This window comes from Python bivittatus, unplaced genomic scaffold, assembly GCF_059951505.1.
Source record: "Python bivittatus isolate LINGU-HERP-01145 unplaced genomic scaffold, Pbiv_v1 ctg000040_np1212, whole genome shotgun sequence".
Classification (NCBI taxonomy): Eukaryota; Metazoa; Chordata; class Lepidosauria; order Squamata; family Pythonidae; genus Python; species Python bivittatus.
Genome location: NW_028277032.1, coordinates 716990 through 732663, shown reverse-complemented (window position 1 = coordinate 732663; position 15674 = coordinate 716990). Strand labels below are relative to the sequence as shown.

Here is a 15674-nt window from a genome sequence, read left to right as displayed (position 1 = left end):
CTGCATTACATTCATTAGTTGTTGCCAAAGCCTGCAGGCAGCATTAAATTATTCACTAGAGTGAAAATCCAGGAAAGAGAGCAGAGACCTTCAAGAAGCTTTCTCCAATTGGGAACAGGGTTAAAATTGCAGGTAAAAATAATCGCAAGTATTTGGGTAACGTGATGCCCGAGATACAGAGATTCTAACCCTCCACATACTGAGTTTGTGCAAGCCAGTCTAGGGTAACATGTATTTGGGTCATTTGTGGTTTGGTATGTTGTGAAAACCCAGGCACTGGTCATATGTGGCATAAACCAAGCCGTCACAGTAAGCTATAATATGGTTGGTTTGGCCACTGTAATATGTAATTTGGCCCTACTATGTTGTGTAACATGAATGCAGCCACAGAATTTTAGCTGGAGAATGGTTATTGAGGAAGTATCCTCAGGCTCTTTAATCATTTATCTGCTTTGCACATTAGGCAGATGTTTCAGCTTGATTCTCCAGGCAGACATGGGTGAAGAGAGCGATAAAATACCATTACGCTGGCAGTATTAATACATCGTGCAAATAAGGCTGGACGTACAGCATTTTCCCTTCCATGTTGTTTAATGTTGGGTGGACATTGAGGTGGCCTTTTCTGCCCCTTCTCCCACTGGGAATGCAGAAAAGCCCTAGCTGGCTGCCTTACCGGACACTTTCAGCTCCACACCGCTGTGGTCTATCAGGGTGGCATTAACTTTACTGGTGACCGGGTCAAAGCTGGTGACAGAAAGCATGGCTGGCTGCTTTTTGCCCATGTATTCGTAAGACCCTTTCCAAAAGGAGTTTTTTGCAAAGACGTCAGCAGGAACTAGAAGGAACGCAAGGCAGAAGAAGACGAGAAGGCTATTTGTGAGGAGTGGGGAAGCCAGAAAGGCCCAACCATGGTTTAGACATCTGAAGGACATCCCCTTACCCGCTCCATAACAGAAGCACTCACTCTGCCCCCTCCTTCAAGAATCCTGAGGATTACCATTTCCAGCAAACAGCAACATTATTAGAAAGATGAATTAATATCTCAGGGAACAAGATCAGGGGAGCAGGAAGGGTAGCCAAATCAAGGGGGTGACTGAAAAAGAGGGCACATACAGTGGGGCAAAAAAGTATTTAGTCAGCCACCAATTGTGCAAGTTCTCCCACTTAAAAAGATGAGAGAGGCCTGTAATTTTCATCATAGGTATACCTCAACTATGAGAGACAAAATGGGGGAAAAAATCCAGAAAATCACATTGTCTGATTTTTAAAGAATTTATTTGCAAATCATGGTGGAAAATACTGTAAGTATTTGGCATATATCAAAAGTTCATCTCAATACTTTGTTATATATCCTTTGTTGGCAATGACAGAGATCAAACGTTTTCTGTAAGTCTTCACAAGGTTTTCACACACTGTTGCTGGTATTTTGGCCCATTCCTCCATGCAGATCTCCTCTAGAGCAGTGATGTTTTGGGGCTGTCGTTGGGCAACACGGACTTTCAACTCCCTCCAAAGGTTTTCCATGGGGTTGAGATCTGGAGACTGGCTAGGCCACTCCAGGACCTTGAAATGCTTCTTACGAAGCCACTCCTTCATTGCCCGGGTGGTGTGTTTGGGATCATTGTCATGCTGAAAGACCCAGCCACGTTTCATCTTCAATGCCCTTGCTGATGGAAGGAAGTGTTCACTCAAAATCTCACGATACATGGCCCCATACATTCTTTCCTTTACACGGATCAGTCGTCCTGGTCCCTTTGCAGAAAAACAGCCCCAAAGCATGATGTTTCCACCCCCATGCTTCACAGTAGGTATGGTGTTCTTTGGATGCAACTCGGCATTCTCTCTCCTCCAAACACAACGAGTTGAGTTTAGACCAAAACGTTCTACTTTGGTTTCATCTGACCATATGACATTCTCCCAATCCTCTTCTGGATCATCCAAATGCTCTCTAGCAAACTTCAGACAGGCCCGGACATGTACTGGCTTAAGCAGGAGGACACATCTGGCACTGCAGGATTTGAGTCCCTGGCAGCATAGTGTGTTACTGATGGTAGCCTTTGTTACTTTGGTCCCAGCTCTCTGCAGGTCATTCACTAGGTCCCCCTGTGTGGTTCTGGGATTTTTACTCACCGTTCTTGTGATCATTTTGACCCCACGGGGTAAGATCTTGCGTGGAGCCCCAGATCGAGGGAGATTATCAGTGGTCTTGTATGTCTTCCATTGTCTAATTATTGCTCCCACAGTTGATGTCTTCACACCAAGCTGCTTGCCTATTGCAGATTCAGTCTTCCCAGCCTGGTGCAGGTCTACAATTTTGTTTCTTGTGTGCTTCGACAGCTCTTTGGTCTTGGCCATAGTAGAGTTTGGAGTGTGACTGTTTGAGGTTGTGGACAGGGGTCTTTTATACTGACAACAAGGTCAAACAGGTGCCATTACTACAGGTAACGAGTGGAGGACAGAGGAGCCTCTTAAAGAAGTAGTTACAGGTCTGTGAGAGCCAGACATCTTGCTTGTTTGTAGGTGACCAAATACTTATTTTCCACCATGATTTGCAAATAAATTCTTTAAAAATCAGACAATGTGATTTTCTGGATTTTTTCCCCCATTTTGTCTCTCATAGTTGAGGTATACCTATGATGAAAATTACAGGCCTCTCTCATCTTTTTAAGTGGGAGAACTTGCACAATTGGTGGCTGACTAAATACGTAGTTTCGGTCACCATCCTGATTTTTTTTACACCCCACCCCCCAGACACCCCTAGGTGCAGCCTGCATAGACGTACATAGTATTTGAGATTAGAAATTCTAGATTTGTTAAGCAGGGTGGCCCATGAGACACAGGGGAGGTTCTTCCCTCTGCGGATTGGATGGCTTCTAGCTCTATTTCCCTCTTTTCTTGGGTATTTCATCTTCTGGTTACTTGTTATTTGTTTGTTATTCTTGGTTATTTCATCTTCTGGACCTCACTTTTCTTAGGAAGTTGCCTACTTCACGGCTGTTTCATCATTAAGAGCTTCTTTAATGTCGAATGACATTTCTGGCTGAATGACAAACTATCAGCTGTGTCTCAAATCTTTTAATGAGGGTTTGGCTTTTATTAGTTTGCCTGAAGTCAGATAAGCTTAATTCATAGCTCTGTTTACTGATAACCGAAAGGGAGATGCTTTTCTGATTAAGGGGAATGTATGGAATGATTTGTTTCCAATTACATCTGTGTGGCAACACTGGTAGTTTTTCTCCAGTGATCTTTCTAGCATTTTTCTCCTCCTCCCCTTCTGTAAATATTTTTTTTTTTTTTGAGGGATTCCCATCTCAGTTCCAGCTGGATGAGGGCTTCATACTAGCGCTCACTTTTGCATTCTTAGTTATTTATTTAAAAACATTTACATCCCCATTTCTAAACCTCCAGGACCCACGAATTAAGAAATCAAAAATAGTTCAAAGTACTGTACAGCAGAGCTATTTTTCTCTTTATTTTTCTTTATTTGTGAATTTATCTCATGTTATTTATTCAATCATTTTTTTATCATGCTTTGCTACTTCAAAACTATTCACAGGCATTGCCATTAATTAAGAGTCCCATTCCATTGCAAATCCTTGGTTTGTATTGTTTGTATTCCATTACAAATGAACGGTTTGACTTTTTAATCTGTTAACTAAATTGACTGTGCATCCATATATTTACAGGCTTTGAAACCCGAGTAATTCTCTACGCTGTTTCATTTTTAATCTATTTTTATGCATTTGGTCGTTAGGAAAAAGATGTACCTGAGACTTTTGGAAGATGGTGATCCTTTGCAGCGCCCACAGGCCGTCTGCTGGGTCGGATGTCCGCTTAAAAGGACAATAGAAAGCAAGAGTTCATATCTGAATAAGGTGACATAAACATCTATAATGACAGGAGAATATAGCGAGGAACTCATATGGCCACTGTGACCACATGCTCTCTTTAACCTGGTTCTAAGTTAACCCATTTTCTGGGTTTGCAGAATACATGCAGCCATAAATTAATTGAATGGCTTATGTTCACGTAAAGCAATCTACTTAAGCTTAGTAGGTTATGTGAATGCAGCCACTAGGTTTCGAACTGCCCCGGTTAAGCATGTTGGTCAGAAAAATCCGCTGCTGGATGGATTTGTTTGCTACTAAAGACTCTCTTCCTACAATGTCTATACTTATGAAAGATGTGTGAGAATAGAGAAGAGAAATCTCCCCACCTTTTGTTTTAGTATTTGCACTGGTGAAAGTTGCCAACTGATAATGTTGGATTTCATAGTGTGCAAACAAAAAGAGAACCCTAGCTTACTTGAGCGGTAAGTTGTGCTAATGGCAATTAGTATAAAGGCTTAACATTGGTAGAGGAAGGCTTATTTGTTATACAAAAGCTGTCGAGATCCTCCAGGTGAAAAGGACTCTATTCCTGAGTACCAGAAGTGAAGGAAGAATCATAGAGGACAATTGCCTTGATGTTCTGGCTACCATTGGAGGAAAACTGCTGAGCAAAATGGGCTTTGGATCTGATCTAACAAGGCAGTTTTTAATCTTCTATGTCTGGGGGGAGAGAAACAGAGTGATCTGTCCATGAAACATGTGGCTGAAATGCAAGAGATGAATTTCAAGTGGAAGGAAAAAGAAGCTGTTGGTGGACCTCTCAGCAGCTTTGCTTACCCAGGCAAGTGGGAGGCTTCCCTGTCCAGCTGCCGTCGGCCTTACAAGTCCGGTGCTCTGATCCTCCAGTGAGATAAAAGCCACTCTGGCAAGAATAGATCAAGGTGTATCCCAGCGAAGGCAGGTCCAGAGCGCCCACGTTGGCATGGGCTGGGGTATCTGGTTCCTTGCAGTTGTGTGCTGCAAAGACATGGAGGAGAGCATCTCATGGAGCAAGCATTACTCCACATCAACCAGACCTAAGCAAGGGCAGAAGACCGCTTTCCCAGCCTGGTATCCTCCAGATCTGTTTGGACTACATCCCCCAGAATTCCCAGCAGGTTGTTGATGTTATTTGCAAACGTCAGGTATTGGACCTGAAGAGCACCAGGTTGGGAAAGGCTGCTGGTTGGGTGAAAAATTAAAGCCTGTCTGAAACCATGAGTTGGCTTGATTCAGAAGGAGGCATCTTCTGATAAAATCTCTTCAGATACCTCATTCCTCCTTGCCCATTTCCAGGGTTCCCACTGTGCAGGCTGTTCTTCTCACTTCCATATCATCTACCCAGGCAGCAAATTTTAAGATCTGGCATCCAAATATGTGCTCCAAGCCCTGGATCCTTAGCATAGACTGTGCTGCCAATGCCCAGGAAGCCGTTCTGCTTGGCAACCGGGTCATAAGACTTACGGATGCAGTTTGGCTGAATTCCACTCCATGTCAGATTTGGAAGGCAGGTTCTGGTGGTGGACCCTTGTAGCAGATACCCTTTATGACACTTGAAGAAGATGATGCTCCCAACCTATTGCAATGGGAAACAATGCAAACTTAGCATGTTGTGTGAATGCAGCTGCCAAGTTTGCAACGGATGCAGTTAAAGATGGAGCCCACGTATTTCAACCACATACATTACCTGTTTTCTCACTCTCTAGGGAAGTGTAGACCAAGGGCTACATTTGGCCTCAAGAGGGATGCTAGGCTGTTTTTCAAAAAGTGACCACAGCCTGAATTTGGTTTAGCTTACATTAAATATGATGGAAATTAAACACAAATCACCAGCCTTCTGGAGGCTGCTAAAACCCTGGTTCTTCAGGAATTGACCATGGAGCCATTGCTACTTACGCTGGATCCATTAACTTCTGTTTCTAACAACGACAGCGACAAAATAGTTACAAGGAATGAACATAAGCTGTATTATTATTAGATCTTATTACACTTGATCTTAGCCAAAAGGCCGAGATGCGATTATTATTGTTTTCTGTATTTATATCTGCAGAGTGCCTAAAGTCTACTAGGACTGAGAGGGTGAATAAATCACACAGAAAAATAAATCACATAAATAATAATAGGGTTATTCCTTTTTCTAAACAACAACAACCACCATCTAATGGAGGGTTAAAAAAGTTTCATAGGCTTCACTGACTCCAGGAGTTATAAGCTGTGCACCCAACCCTACAGGGGCCAAGAGGCAGTGTGTAAAGCTGGCTGCCCACAGGCATCTGTGGGGGAGAGGAAGGAGAAGGAGAAGGAGAAGGAGAAGGAGAAGGAGAAGGAGAAGGAGAAGGAGAAGGAGAAGGAGAAGGAGAAGAAGAAGAAGAAGAAGAAGAAGAAGAAGAAGAAGAAGAAGAAGAAGAAGAAGAAGAAGAGGAGGAGGAGGAGGAGGAGGAGGAGGAGGAGGAGGAGGAGGAGTCAATTGCAAAAGGCAGCTTTACTGGGAACATCTTATATCCTGCAACGATACCTTTAACACCACCAAACAACAATGTCTGCCTATCCCAGGCCCTTGGGAAGGATTCGATAGGTGGATAAAAATGCCAAATCCAGTCTAAACATCTGGATGACCATGTGACCACCACCATCACCACCACCACCACCAATAATACATCTGCCTATCCCAGGTCCCTGGGAAGGACTTGATAGATGGATAAAGATGCCAAATTCAGTCTAAACATCTGGCTGACTGTGCAACCAACCATAATAATAATAACAATAATAATAATAATAATAATAATAATAATAATGATGATGATGATGATGATGATGATGATGATGATGATGACGACGACTTGATAGGTGGATAAAAATGCCAAATCCAGTCCAAATATCTGGCTGACTGTGTGACCAACAACAATAATAATGTATTAGACTTGTATACTGCCTGACTCGCAATGACTCTGGGCAGTTCACAACAATCAAACGAAGAAAACACAATAAAACATAAGAAAAAAAGAAAAAAAAAAAGATGGCAAGTGCTATGAAGCTCCTTTGGCTCCCCAGTGACTCAAGCCTGAAAGATAAGTTTGTGATTCCGACATAAAACTGGTGGAACATGTAACAAAATGTTTTGGCTTCACGATTCTCGTAACACTGTGAGTGTCCCATATACAGCATTATATTTTGAAATGGCCATTCTCACAAAGTTGTTGAATCTGATGAAATCCCACTGTTCTCTCAAGGATGAGACAGTCAACATATTTCACAAACTCACAAATCCTTGGCCATTTTAATTCTTGATTTGGTGGGGGAGGGACAGCCCCATCATGGAGACTGGGCAGTGGTGCCAAGAACAGGAAAAGACTGTTGATCTTTTTCCTAAAGCTACGGATAGCCGCCCTCTCGTGTGCCGATGGAGATTTCAAATTTCAGACTCTCCTGTCTTCACATCCAGCTCCATGGATTTGATCATGGGCCATCAAGTCAGGGTCGACTCTTAGGGACCACACAGATTTCCTGCAGCTTGGGATGGCTTGTTATTTACTATGGGAGGCAAGATACAGGCTAGAAGACTATCTGATTCTGCCTCCATCAGAAGCACAAGCATCATCAAGGACCACCCCGAATTTAATCAAATCTCCCTCTGGCAAAATGCTCCTATTGTCTCCCTCACAAAGCAGCTTCATCAAGAGATAACAACTCCTCTAAGAGAGATCATCACTGTCTGTGCTTTGCATAAAAGGAGAATGAATATACTCCATCCCGGGATTAAGGATGACAAATTAGCAGTTGTGCTATATTATACAGATAAAGAAGATTGTTCAGGGAGAAGAGAGAATGAAAAAAGAAAGGGGGGGGGGGAGAGATGACAATATATTACCTGATAACCTTGGGAATTGTTTTGAATTCCAAAAAGGGGCACACCTGGATCTACACAGGTTGTAACACTTGCATCTGAAAAGAAGAACAAACAAATGAAAGCACTTAATTCACAGTTGTTGTTTTTTTTAGGTCTGTGTGAAAGAACTCTGATTTGCCTCGCTGAGATACTTCATGCCACAAAGGCAAAGCCACCTCAGATTGTCTTCGGCGCTGCATGCAGAATCTTCCGGTTCTGGGGAACTGCCGTGTGAGTCCTCAGAAGGGAGTGAAGCAGAGCAAGTGGGCGGTTGAGCAGACACGATTTTGGAAGTAGCTCGCGCAAACCTTTGGAGAGGGAAAGAACCCAGCCAAAGGTTCACAGCCCATTATTTATCCCAAGCTGCAGATATCTGTCAGCATGACTGAGATTTGATGGTTTGGGGCCATATATATTGTTGTGGTCAAAACCTGGCTCACCTAAAGCAACCAAATCACTTTGAAGATACAACATATTTTGTTAGCATGCGTACAGTATATACTGGGCTCCCAGCAAAGCGTTGGCGCTTTGCTTAGCAGCCATGAACAGAAGCAGAACCAGAGCTTTGGCCTCCTACATTGCAAAGACATGTCAAAGAAGAAAGGCAGACACTGTGTAAATGACAGCATATGTTGGAATGGTTTAGATAAACCCATCTGGGTGACCCTGTTATTATTGATCCCTTCCTACTAGGTTGGCATGCTAACCATGCTATCTTTGAGATATGGGTGGTGAATTGAAACAATTAGGTTTACTGGGCCACAAGTGCCTGACTGAGTCTTTTTCCTGTCGCTACTTAGGGACAACTCATCTTGCTGTCAATGTTTTGTAAGAACTTTAAGCAGTTCCCATATATGGGGGGAGGGGCATCTCATAGGTTTGGTATTGAATAAAACTCACATGTGTATGTGGGGGTACACACTTAAGAATTGCACAGTGCTCTAGATTTGATTTGGAAGAGAAGAGGTGGACCAGAATGTGCAGAACGACAGATGTGGCAGCCTTTAGTAGCTGATTAAAGCAGCTACAACACAGAGATGCTGCCTGGAAAAATACAGAGCTGTTTTAATGAGTTTCAGAGAAATGCTTCATTCATTCACTCTGTGCATTCTGCAGCATTTCTTCCAAATTGAATCTGAAGCATTGCACAGTCCTAATGTAGCTTTAGCAGCAGGGCTTCAACCACTCTTAATACTATGCTTTTTAAACTGTAACTGAACTGGAGGAATATTCCTTTGAAGTTTTTTAAGTAGATCTGAATGTAGACTGAGTGATGGATCTCCTTCCTCCAAAAATTAAGGTCAGTTTCAATCAATCAATCAATCAATCAATCAATCAATCAATCAATCAGTTTATGACAGCCCTAAGGCTAGATACAATAAAATAATAGTAGAACTCTTGCATACTTTTATATGTATAACAGAAAAACAGTAAGTATAATAGGATCTAAAAAAAATAATTCAGAACAGATGTAATAAAAACAGTATTATAAGAAGTTCCAAACTTAATTAATGGTGTGGCATATTGTTCAAATGGTAGCACAAAGCTGGGAGACTTGTGTGTAAGGTTGGTTTCTGAAGGATGTTTTCTAGTTTTAACTATAACAAACAGTTAACTCATCATTTTCATTCAGGGATGTGGAGTCACTAAGAGTCATGACCATTTTATGGTCTGCCTAAATAGCACAACATTTTATCTACAAATGTGTAATTGCTTGAAAATGTTCATAACTATTTATCTTTGCAGTGCACCGTAAAGCTTTATACACGTCTTTCTCTAACTGACATAATTCTAATATCAATTAGGAATTTTAATGCACTTCATCCTGCTTTCTTCTTCGATATGTACATGCCACCAATGCAGGCTTTTTAAAATGCAAATTTCTCTGATGTAAACTCTTAAAAAACAGAACTAAACTTTGGATCCAACTTTCTGTGTTGCAGCTTTCTTTCAAACACATCTTTTAGAAGATGTTGGTTTCCTGGAAGTGATAAATACTAAGACTCCTTTTTAATTCTGTCCTGCTGCAAAGGTCTGAGGGATACCCTAACTTGCTCTTAGTGGAACTGGTTAAGGAATTATTTCATATTCAGCAGGTGGTGACAACATCTGGCTTGGGAACTAAGTCAAATTGGGTCAGGTTAGTATTTGGATGGGAGCTTTCCAGAGAATATTAATACGTAGGCTACACTGAGAAGTTAGAAAACTTTCTGGAGGAAGGCAGTGGGAAATTACTTCCTTAACACTGCCAAGAAAACTGCCTGGCAGTGCCCATTTAGCCATTAGAAGCCAAACTTGGTTCAAAGGTGTTTTTATTGTCTTGTTCCCCAACAAAGTCCCATCTTGTTACCAATGCAGCTCGGCTGGGTTCCACTCCATGTTCCATCGGCCTGGCAGAACCTCCGAGCTGATCCCACCAGCACTAATGGGGGCAGACAGGAATAGGAGACAGAGGAGCGGTAAGTAAAACCCCGGTCTTCACGCTGCCCTTCTGCTGGGATTCCTGGATCGCCACAAAACACAGCTGCAAAAAGGGTGGTCAAAGGACTTCAATGAAGGACATTTCATTTGGATAAAACCTCCAACACCCACGCCTCCTTGCAACCTCCTATATATGAAGCACATATGATGGGGAGCCAAGATCCCCAACTCTTTGGAAATATAACATTCTGAATATGTTTTGGGTGTGCAATTGAAGGAGTAACCTGAACCAAGACCTCCAAACTACCAAGGCCCCTGAACTCAAATAAGCCTCCTTAATCTCTTGCTTAGGTGTTTGCAGAGGCTGGCTCATGAGTTATCTTAAATCAGCACTTGTATTGTCAAATGGGAACTAGGAAGTAACTAACTGCAAAAGCTGACTAGAGCCAATCTCCACTTTATTCTTCTTCTTATCTCACTATAAGCAGAAAATCTAACCCATGTTATGATTGCATTTGACATAATTACCGGTCAGCATTTATTATACGACTCTATAAAGGTTGTTTGTATCCTCCTTCACTGGGAGAACCTTGTGGTCTGTCCCCAGCACTCTTCAAATAAATTTGGCTCCAGTGGCTTGTGTGGTCTCTACTTGTAAATTGGGTCATGGGGAAGTTTTCTCCTTCACAAGGAAAATGATGATCACGACCTGTCGCAATGGGGGTGGCTCAACAAAATTCCAGTATATTGGAATGCAAACTGGGGAGTTTACATCTCAATTTCTTTTGTCTTTTTCTCAGCTCAGTGGATAGATGCCTAAAGGAAACAGCAAGCTAAAGTCAACAAGCACGGTGATTTTCTAAGACCTATGATGCCTGTATGGAATCCAAGGTCAATTTTGGAAATAAAGGTGATTCTGGAGACTTTGCAGCATGCCAGCTTGGATTTAAATTTTATTTAGAATAGTAAAAGTTAGAAAAGTAAAATGAAATCTGACTGGCACCTAGAAAAATATCCATGGCACTCTGGGACCTACATGTGTTGTGTTGGGGACCCCCAGTTTAGAGGACTTTTGTTTGTAACTTGGCTAGCAGAAGAGAGCTACCAGCTTCTTTCTGCACACTGTGTCACATTGTCAATGAATGTTTAATCTATTCCCACCTTCCTACTATCTCCTGGCAGACTGGCTGAGTGAGAACAGAAGGCAAGCTTCTATTTTCTTGCTTGCTTTTGCTTGAATTCAAAAACAGATCTTCAGTTGTGTAAAGGCAAAGCACCATGTGGCCTTGTATTAAACAGGAAAGCCTGTTTCTTCTGCAGCAGGCGGAAGGAGGTATGCCAGACAAAAACTGATGTTCTGCCAAATGTCTGGAGGGAAAAAAAGCATCTTAGCCCACCAGCACTGCCACAAAGATTTGTTTGCAGAGCATTCCACACAATGGCAGGCCAGGCTCCCTTCTGATAAAACTCTGAACTCAACAATTTTCTTTAATTGCACACCATTGCTTTTGGACTTCTCCTCCAAAAAGCATTGATGGCACCTTCAAATACTTCTTGGATGTTGAAGGCCAGATTTGCCAGCAGAACTTAGCTCCTCTTCTGAGTTTGAAAAGGGCTCAGTCAATCTTCAAGCATTTCTGCCTGGTCCAAGAAGAGAGTGAGATATAGAAAAGGATACAGAGTGGCTCTGGAAGTGCTTTAGTTAAAGCTTGCCAGTGGACATCTTTAACAAGCAGAAGAGATGGAGGGATAGGTCACACATATTAGTGGAATGTGATACAATTGCCTTCCACAATAGCACTGAAGTTCTGATCTTGTGAGAGGATTGTGTAAAAACGGAATAAATACACCAGGAAAGTTTTCACCCAAGTGTTTCCCCCTGGCCCTCAGGGAGCAACTGACCCTTCTCATGACCCTTCTGGTTCATAGCAGCGTTCAGAAAAGCAGCAGGATGCCTAATTTTTGTTTGTTAACTGGTCTCTAGCTAAAATGGCAGACCAGCTGGTTTGATGGGTTCCCTCTAAGCATTTGGATCCTGGCTTTTGACCAGACAGATAACAAGAGTTTATGATGGGTATGCCTTTATAACTTAACAAACCCCAGCTACTCCGCATCTGATGTCATGCCTTGTCCAGCTGGAACTGTCTACTTACGAAAACACTGGGGGAGTTCTCCACTCCATGATCCATTTCCTTCACAGGTCAAAACAGCAGACAGGGAGAGCTGATAGCCTTCCAGACAGGCGTAACTCACACTTGAGCCCCAGCTGAAGTCTGAGCCCATGACTCTTCCATTGGGAATAATTTGTGGAGATTTGCAGATGATAGCTAGAGAGAAAAAGTCACACTGAACTGAATAAGAGACATGGAACTGAACAAGGTACCCAGAAGGTTAGAATTCATGTTCCAAGACGTCCATCATGGGCCTATGAGTGTGCTCTACATATTGATGGGGCTTGTTGTCATTGCTGCAATAGCTTCTTCAAAAGGCCAGACTTCACAAATGCTGCCCTGTTCTTCCAACTCGGGAAAAGGCATAAACAAATGCTGCCTGAATGCAGATGGTCATTTAATAAGGCCACAGCATGCAAATAACTGGATAGCAAATTCTAGCACCTAGCCATAAAGTAGGGGAAAACCTAAACATGCTTCCTTGGCCAATCCGAAATCCTGGGAAGAAGGACATTAATATTATGCACATCACTAGACAGGATGCTCTTACAGACCCTTTTCCATGTGCTTCCATGTGCAACTAAGACAAGTTATCTTGCAATAACTTTGTTAAATTTTAAAAACAGAAAGCTAAAACCTGATGAGAACTAATAATCAAGAAAAAGAGTAGAAAAAATAAAGAATAAAGAGAAAGAAGAACAGAAGTGCAGAAAGAGAAAGGAAAAAAAAAAGAATGGTTTCCGACTTCCTTTACAGCAGATATAAGTAAAACTTACATTAAACTCTTCCTCTAGGATTACAACTTAACATCTATTTTTCTATAATCTATTAATTTTACTAATCTTCAAATCCATATATCATAATTTCATTTTTTTCCTGTTTCCCACAAAAAGTCCAAAAGGGGCTTCCAATTAGCATTAACATTAGTCTGAGACAAAGACAAGTTATCTTGATATATGGCTTCTGAATCCATCTGTAATCCAAATTTCTTCAAAAAGCCGCAGGTTACTTTTTAAACCAGCCCTTCCTGGCCTTTCCATTGATCATGTGGATTCAGAATAATGGGAGTCATAAACAAAGACGGGCATAAAAGGCCTCCTAAAGATTCTTCATCAAACTTGTGGTTAGAGAAATGGATGGGCAGTTTTTTCCAGATTTCTCAATGAGAGGAAGAATTTTCCCAACAGTTTCTTAGGAAAAAAACTCTCCAACCCCTTGCCCTCAGCAGTGACAGACGTGCTGCTACATCGAAAGTCTGATGGATGAATTCTCTTGAGATGTTGGACAGAAGCACAGAAGAGCAATTACACTACAGTGAGAAAGAGAACACACATACACATCCCTTCTTTGCTTGATCACCTTTGCAGATTCCACCTATGAGACTTTTTCCAAGCTGTTCTTTCCAAGGCCAATTCTCTTTCATCAAACTGAATGAAAATTGGGGGTGAGGAAAAAGGAGAATTTCTCCATCTGGCTTTTGTGGCTTATCCTATCTGGAGAATACCTGGCCAAGAAGGGCTCCTCTAGACTATAGGTAAGTCCAACATGGTCTGATTAAATTGGCCTTACCTTTGCAGACAGGTTTTGTACCATTCCAGGTCCGGTCCTTAGTGCAAGTTAAAGTGGAGGCTCTTTCTGACTCCATCATGTAGCCTGGTGTGCACTGAAATGTGACATTCTTATTATAGGTGAAGTCATTGCCCACTCGGATGCCATTGGCTGGTACTCCAGGGTCCCCGCAGTTTATCACTTGGAAAAGCAGAAAGAAGAGGAGCTACAGATCTCAAAGGCAAAGTTGCAGAAATGGACCCGCAATAATCAAAACAATAGCTATTTGAAAAGCAACTACTTACAACAGCCCTCAAGTTCAACTCATCTTCTCCCTGTATTGCAGGGTGAGGCTTAGTGAGAGCAGGGAATAACTAGCCATCTTATTCCTAAATAGGGGGATGGATAAGTCTGTTATCCAGATTCCTTCCCAACTGGAAATGTTGCATTTGCTCCTTGCAAAATTCGGGGAGGGGCTTAATTCTTTCCACTGAGATTTACAGGAGTTAAAAATCACAGGAGTTCACTCAGTTCTGATCAGTGGGTGGCTCCTATCTCCTCCCTCCCCACAAAAAATCCAATTCTGGTTAAAAGGGGGAAAAGATAATCTTGTAAATGATAGACCTATTACCCCTCTCAACACAATCAGCAAGCTCTATGGAGGACATCTGCAATGGAATTTCCAGGACCGGCTGGAACAAGGAAACTTGCTCCCGGGAAGGCCGACCCATCATTGATCAGTGCCTTGTATTTGAGCACCTCATTGAAAAACACAACCTCTCTCTACGTTGCTTTCAGAGATGTCAAAGCAGTGTTTGATGCTATCTCCCAAGTTGAATTGTGGGAGAACTTGGAAGCCTCCTCGACCAACCAGTGTCTAGTTTATTTAACATCTATGCCACATGAAGGCATGTCACTCCAAGTAAGAGGTACCCCCCAGGGCCATCTCACCAGTGCTACTGAAGCCAAGAAAAGTGTTAAGCAAAGCTGCATATTAGCCACACTCCTTATTCAACTTGTATACTAGCTCCATAGTGGGCTATCTCCACAACGTGGACTTTCTCTCCCCAAAACTTGCTGGAAGACACATTGCTGTTCTATTCATGCAGATAATGCAGCAAAACATTCAAGAATGCCCGTTGGTCTTGAAAGAGCACTTAGCACAGTATTGCAAGGAACACCAGCTAGAACTCAGAGGTTTATCAGAAAACTAATGTCATGGAATTTGTCAAAAGGCTCAAGAACCATTCCTGGAACATTGACAGCCACAAGATTCAAATAATTAGGGGTAGTTCATCATTCTGCTGTCAGTCTGCTGTCAATTCTGGGAATTGAAGTCCATACATCTTAAAGTTGTCAAGGTTGAGAAACACTGCCTTAAGGCAAGAAGTGGCCATTATACGCCCATAGTTCTCAAATTATTTGAGGCCAAGCTGTTAGCACAGCTTCTCTATTGTGCCCAGCTGGGTCCCTTTTCCAGTTTCACACCACTAGAATTTGAGCAATCCAAATTTCTAAGAGAAGTCCTTCAAGGGTCCCTACTGACACTTTGCGACTAGCAATTGGCTTCATGAAAGTGGAGGCTAGAGCGTGGTTGGCCATACTCAACTATTGGCTCAGACTATCTTTCTTTTCTCCTTCTCCTTGTCCCACTAACCATGAGTGATGACTCCCAATCTGTGTGAAAACAAAGTAATGGAACTAAATCTCATCCTTGGGCCTCTTGCCAGATGTTCTACCCAGCATGGGTTATCATCAGGCCAAAGCATTTCTTAAACA

At 42.2% G+C, this 15674-nt stretch overlaps 1 protein-coding gene across 1 annotated transcript in view; it reads right to left on the bottom strand.

The window, feature by feature from the left end:
• Positions 1–15674, bottom strand: part of CSMD2 (CUB and Sushi multiple domains 2) — a 611879-nt gene that overhangs the window by 5640 nt on the left and 590565 nt on the right. The window contains exons 59-66 of the mRNA XM_088153370.1: positions 13917–14096; positions 12330–12503; positions 10106–10279; positions 7738–7811; positions 5334–5445; positions 4668–4847; positions 3768–3833; positions 674–835 (exon numbers count right to left, since the gene is read on the bottom strand). Of these exons, the coding sequence (XP_088009496.1) occupies positions 674–835; positions 3768–3833; positions 4668–4847; positions 5334–5445; positions 7738–7811; positions 10106–10279; positions 12330–12503; positions 13917–14096 (1122 nt within the window). The remainder of the gene's footprint in view (positions 1–673; positions 836–3767; positions 3834–4667; positions 4848–5333; positions 5446–7737; positions 7812–10105; positions 10280–12329; positions 12504–13916; positions 14097–15674) is intronic.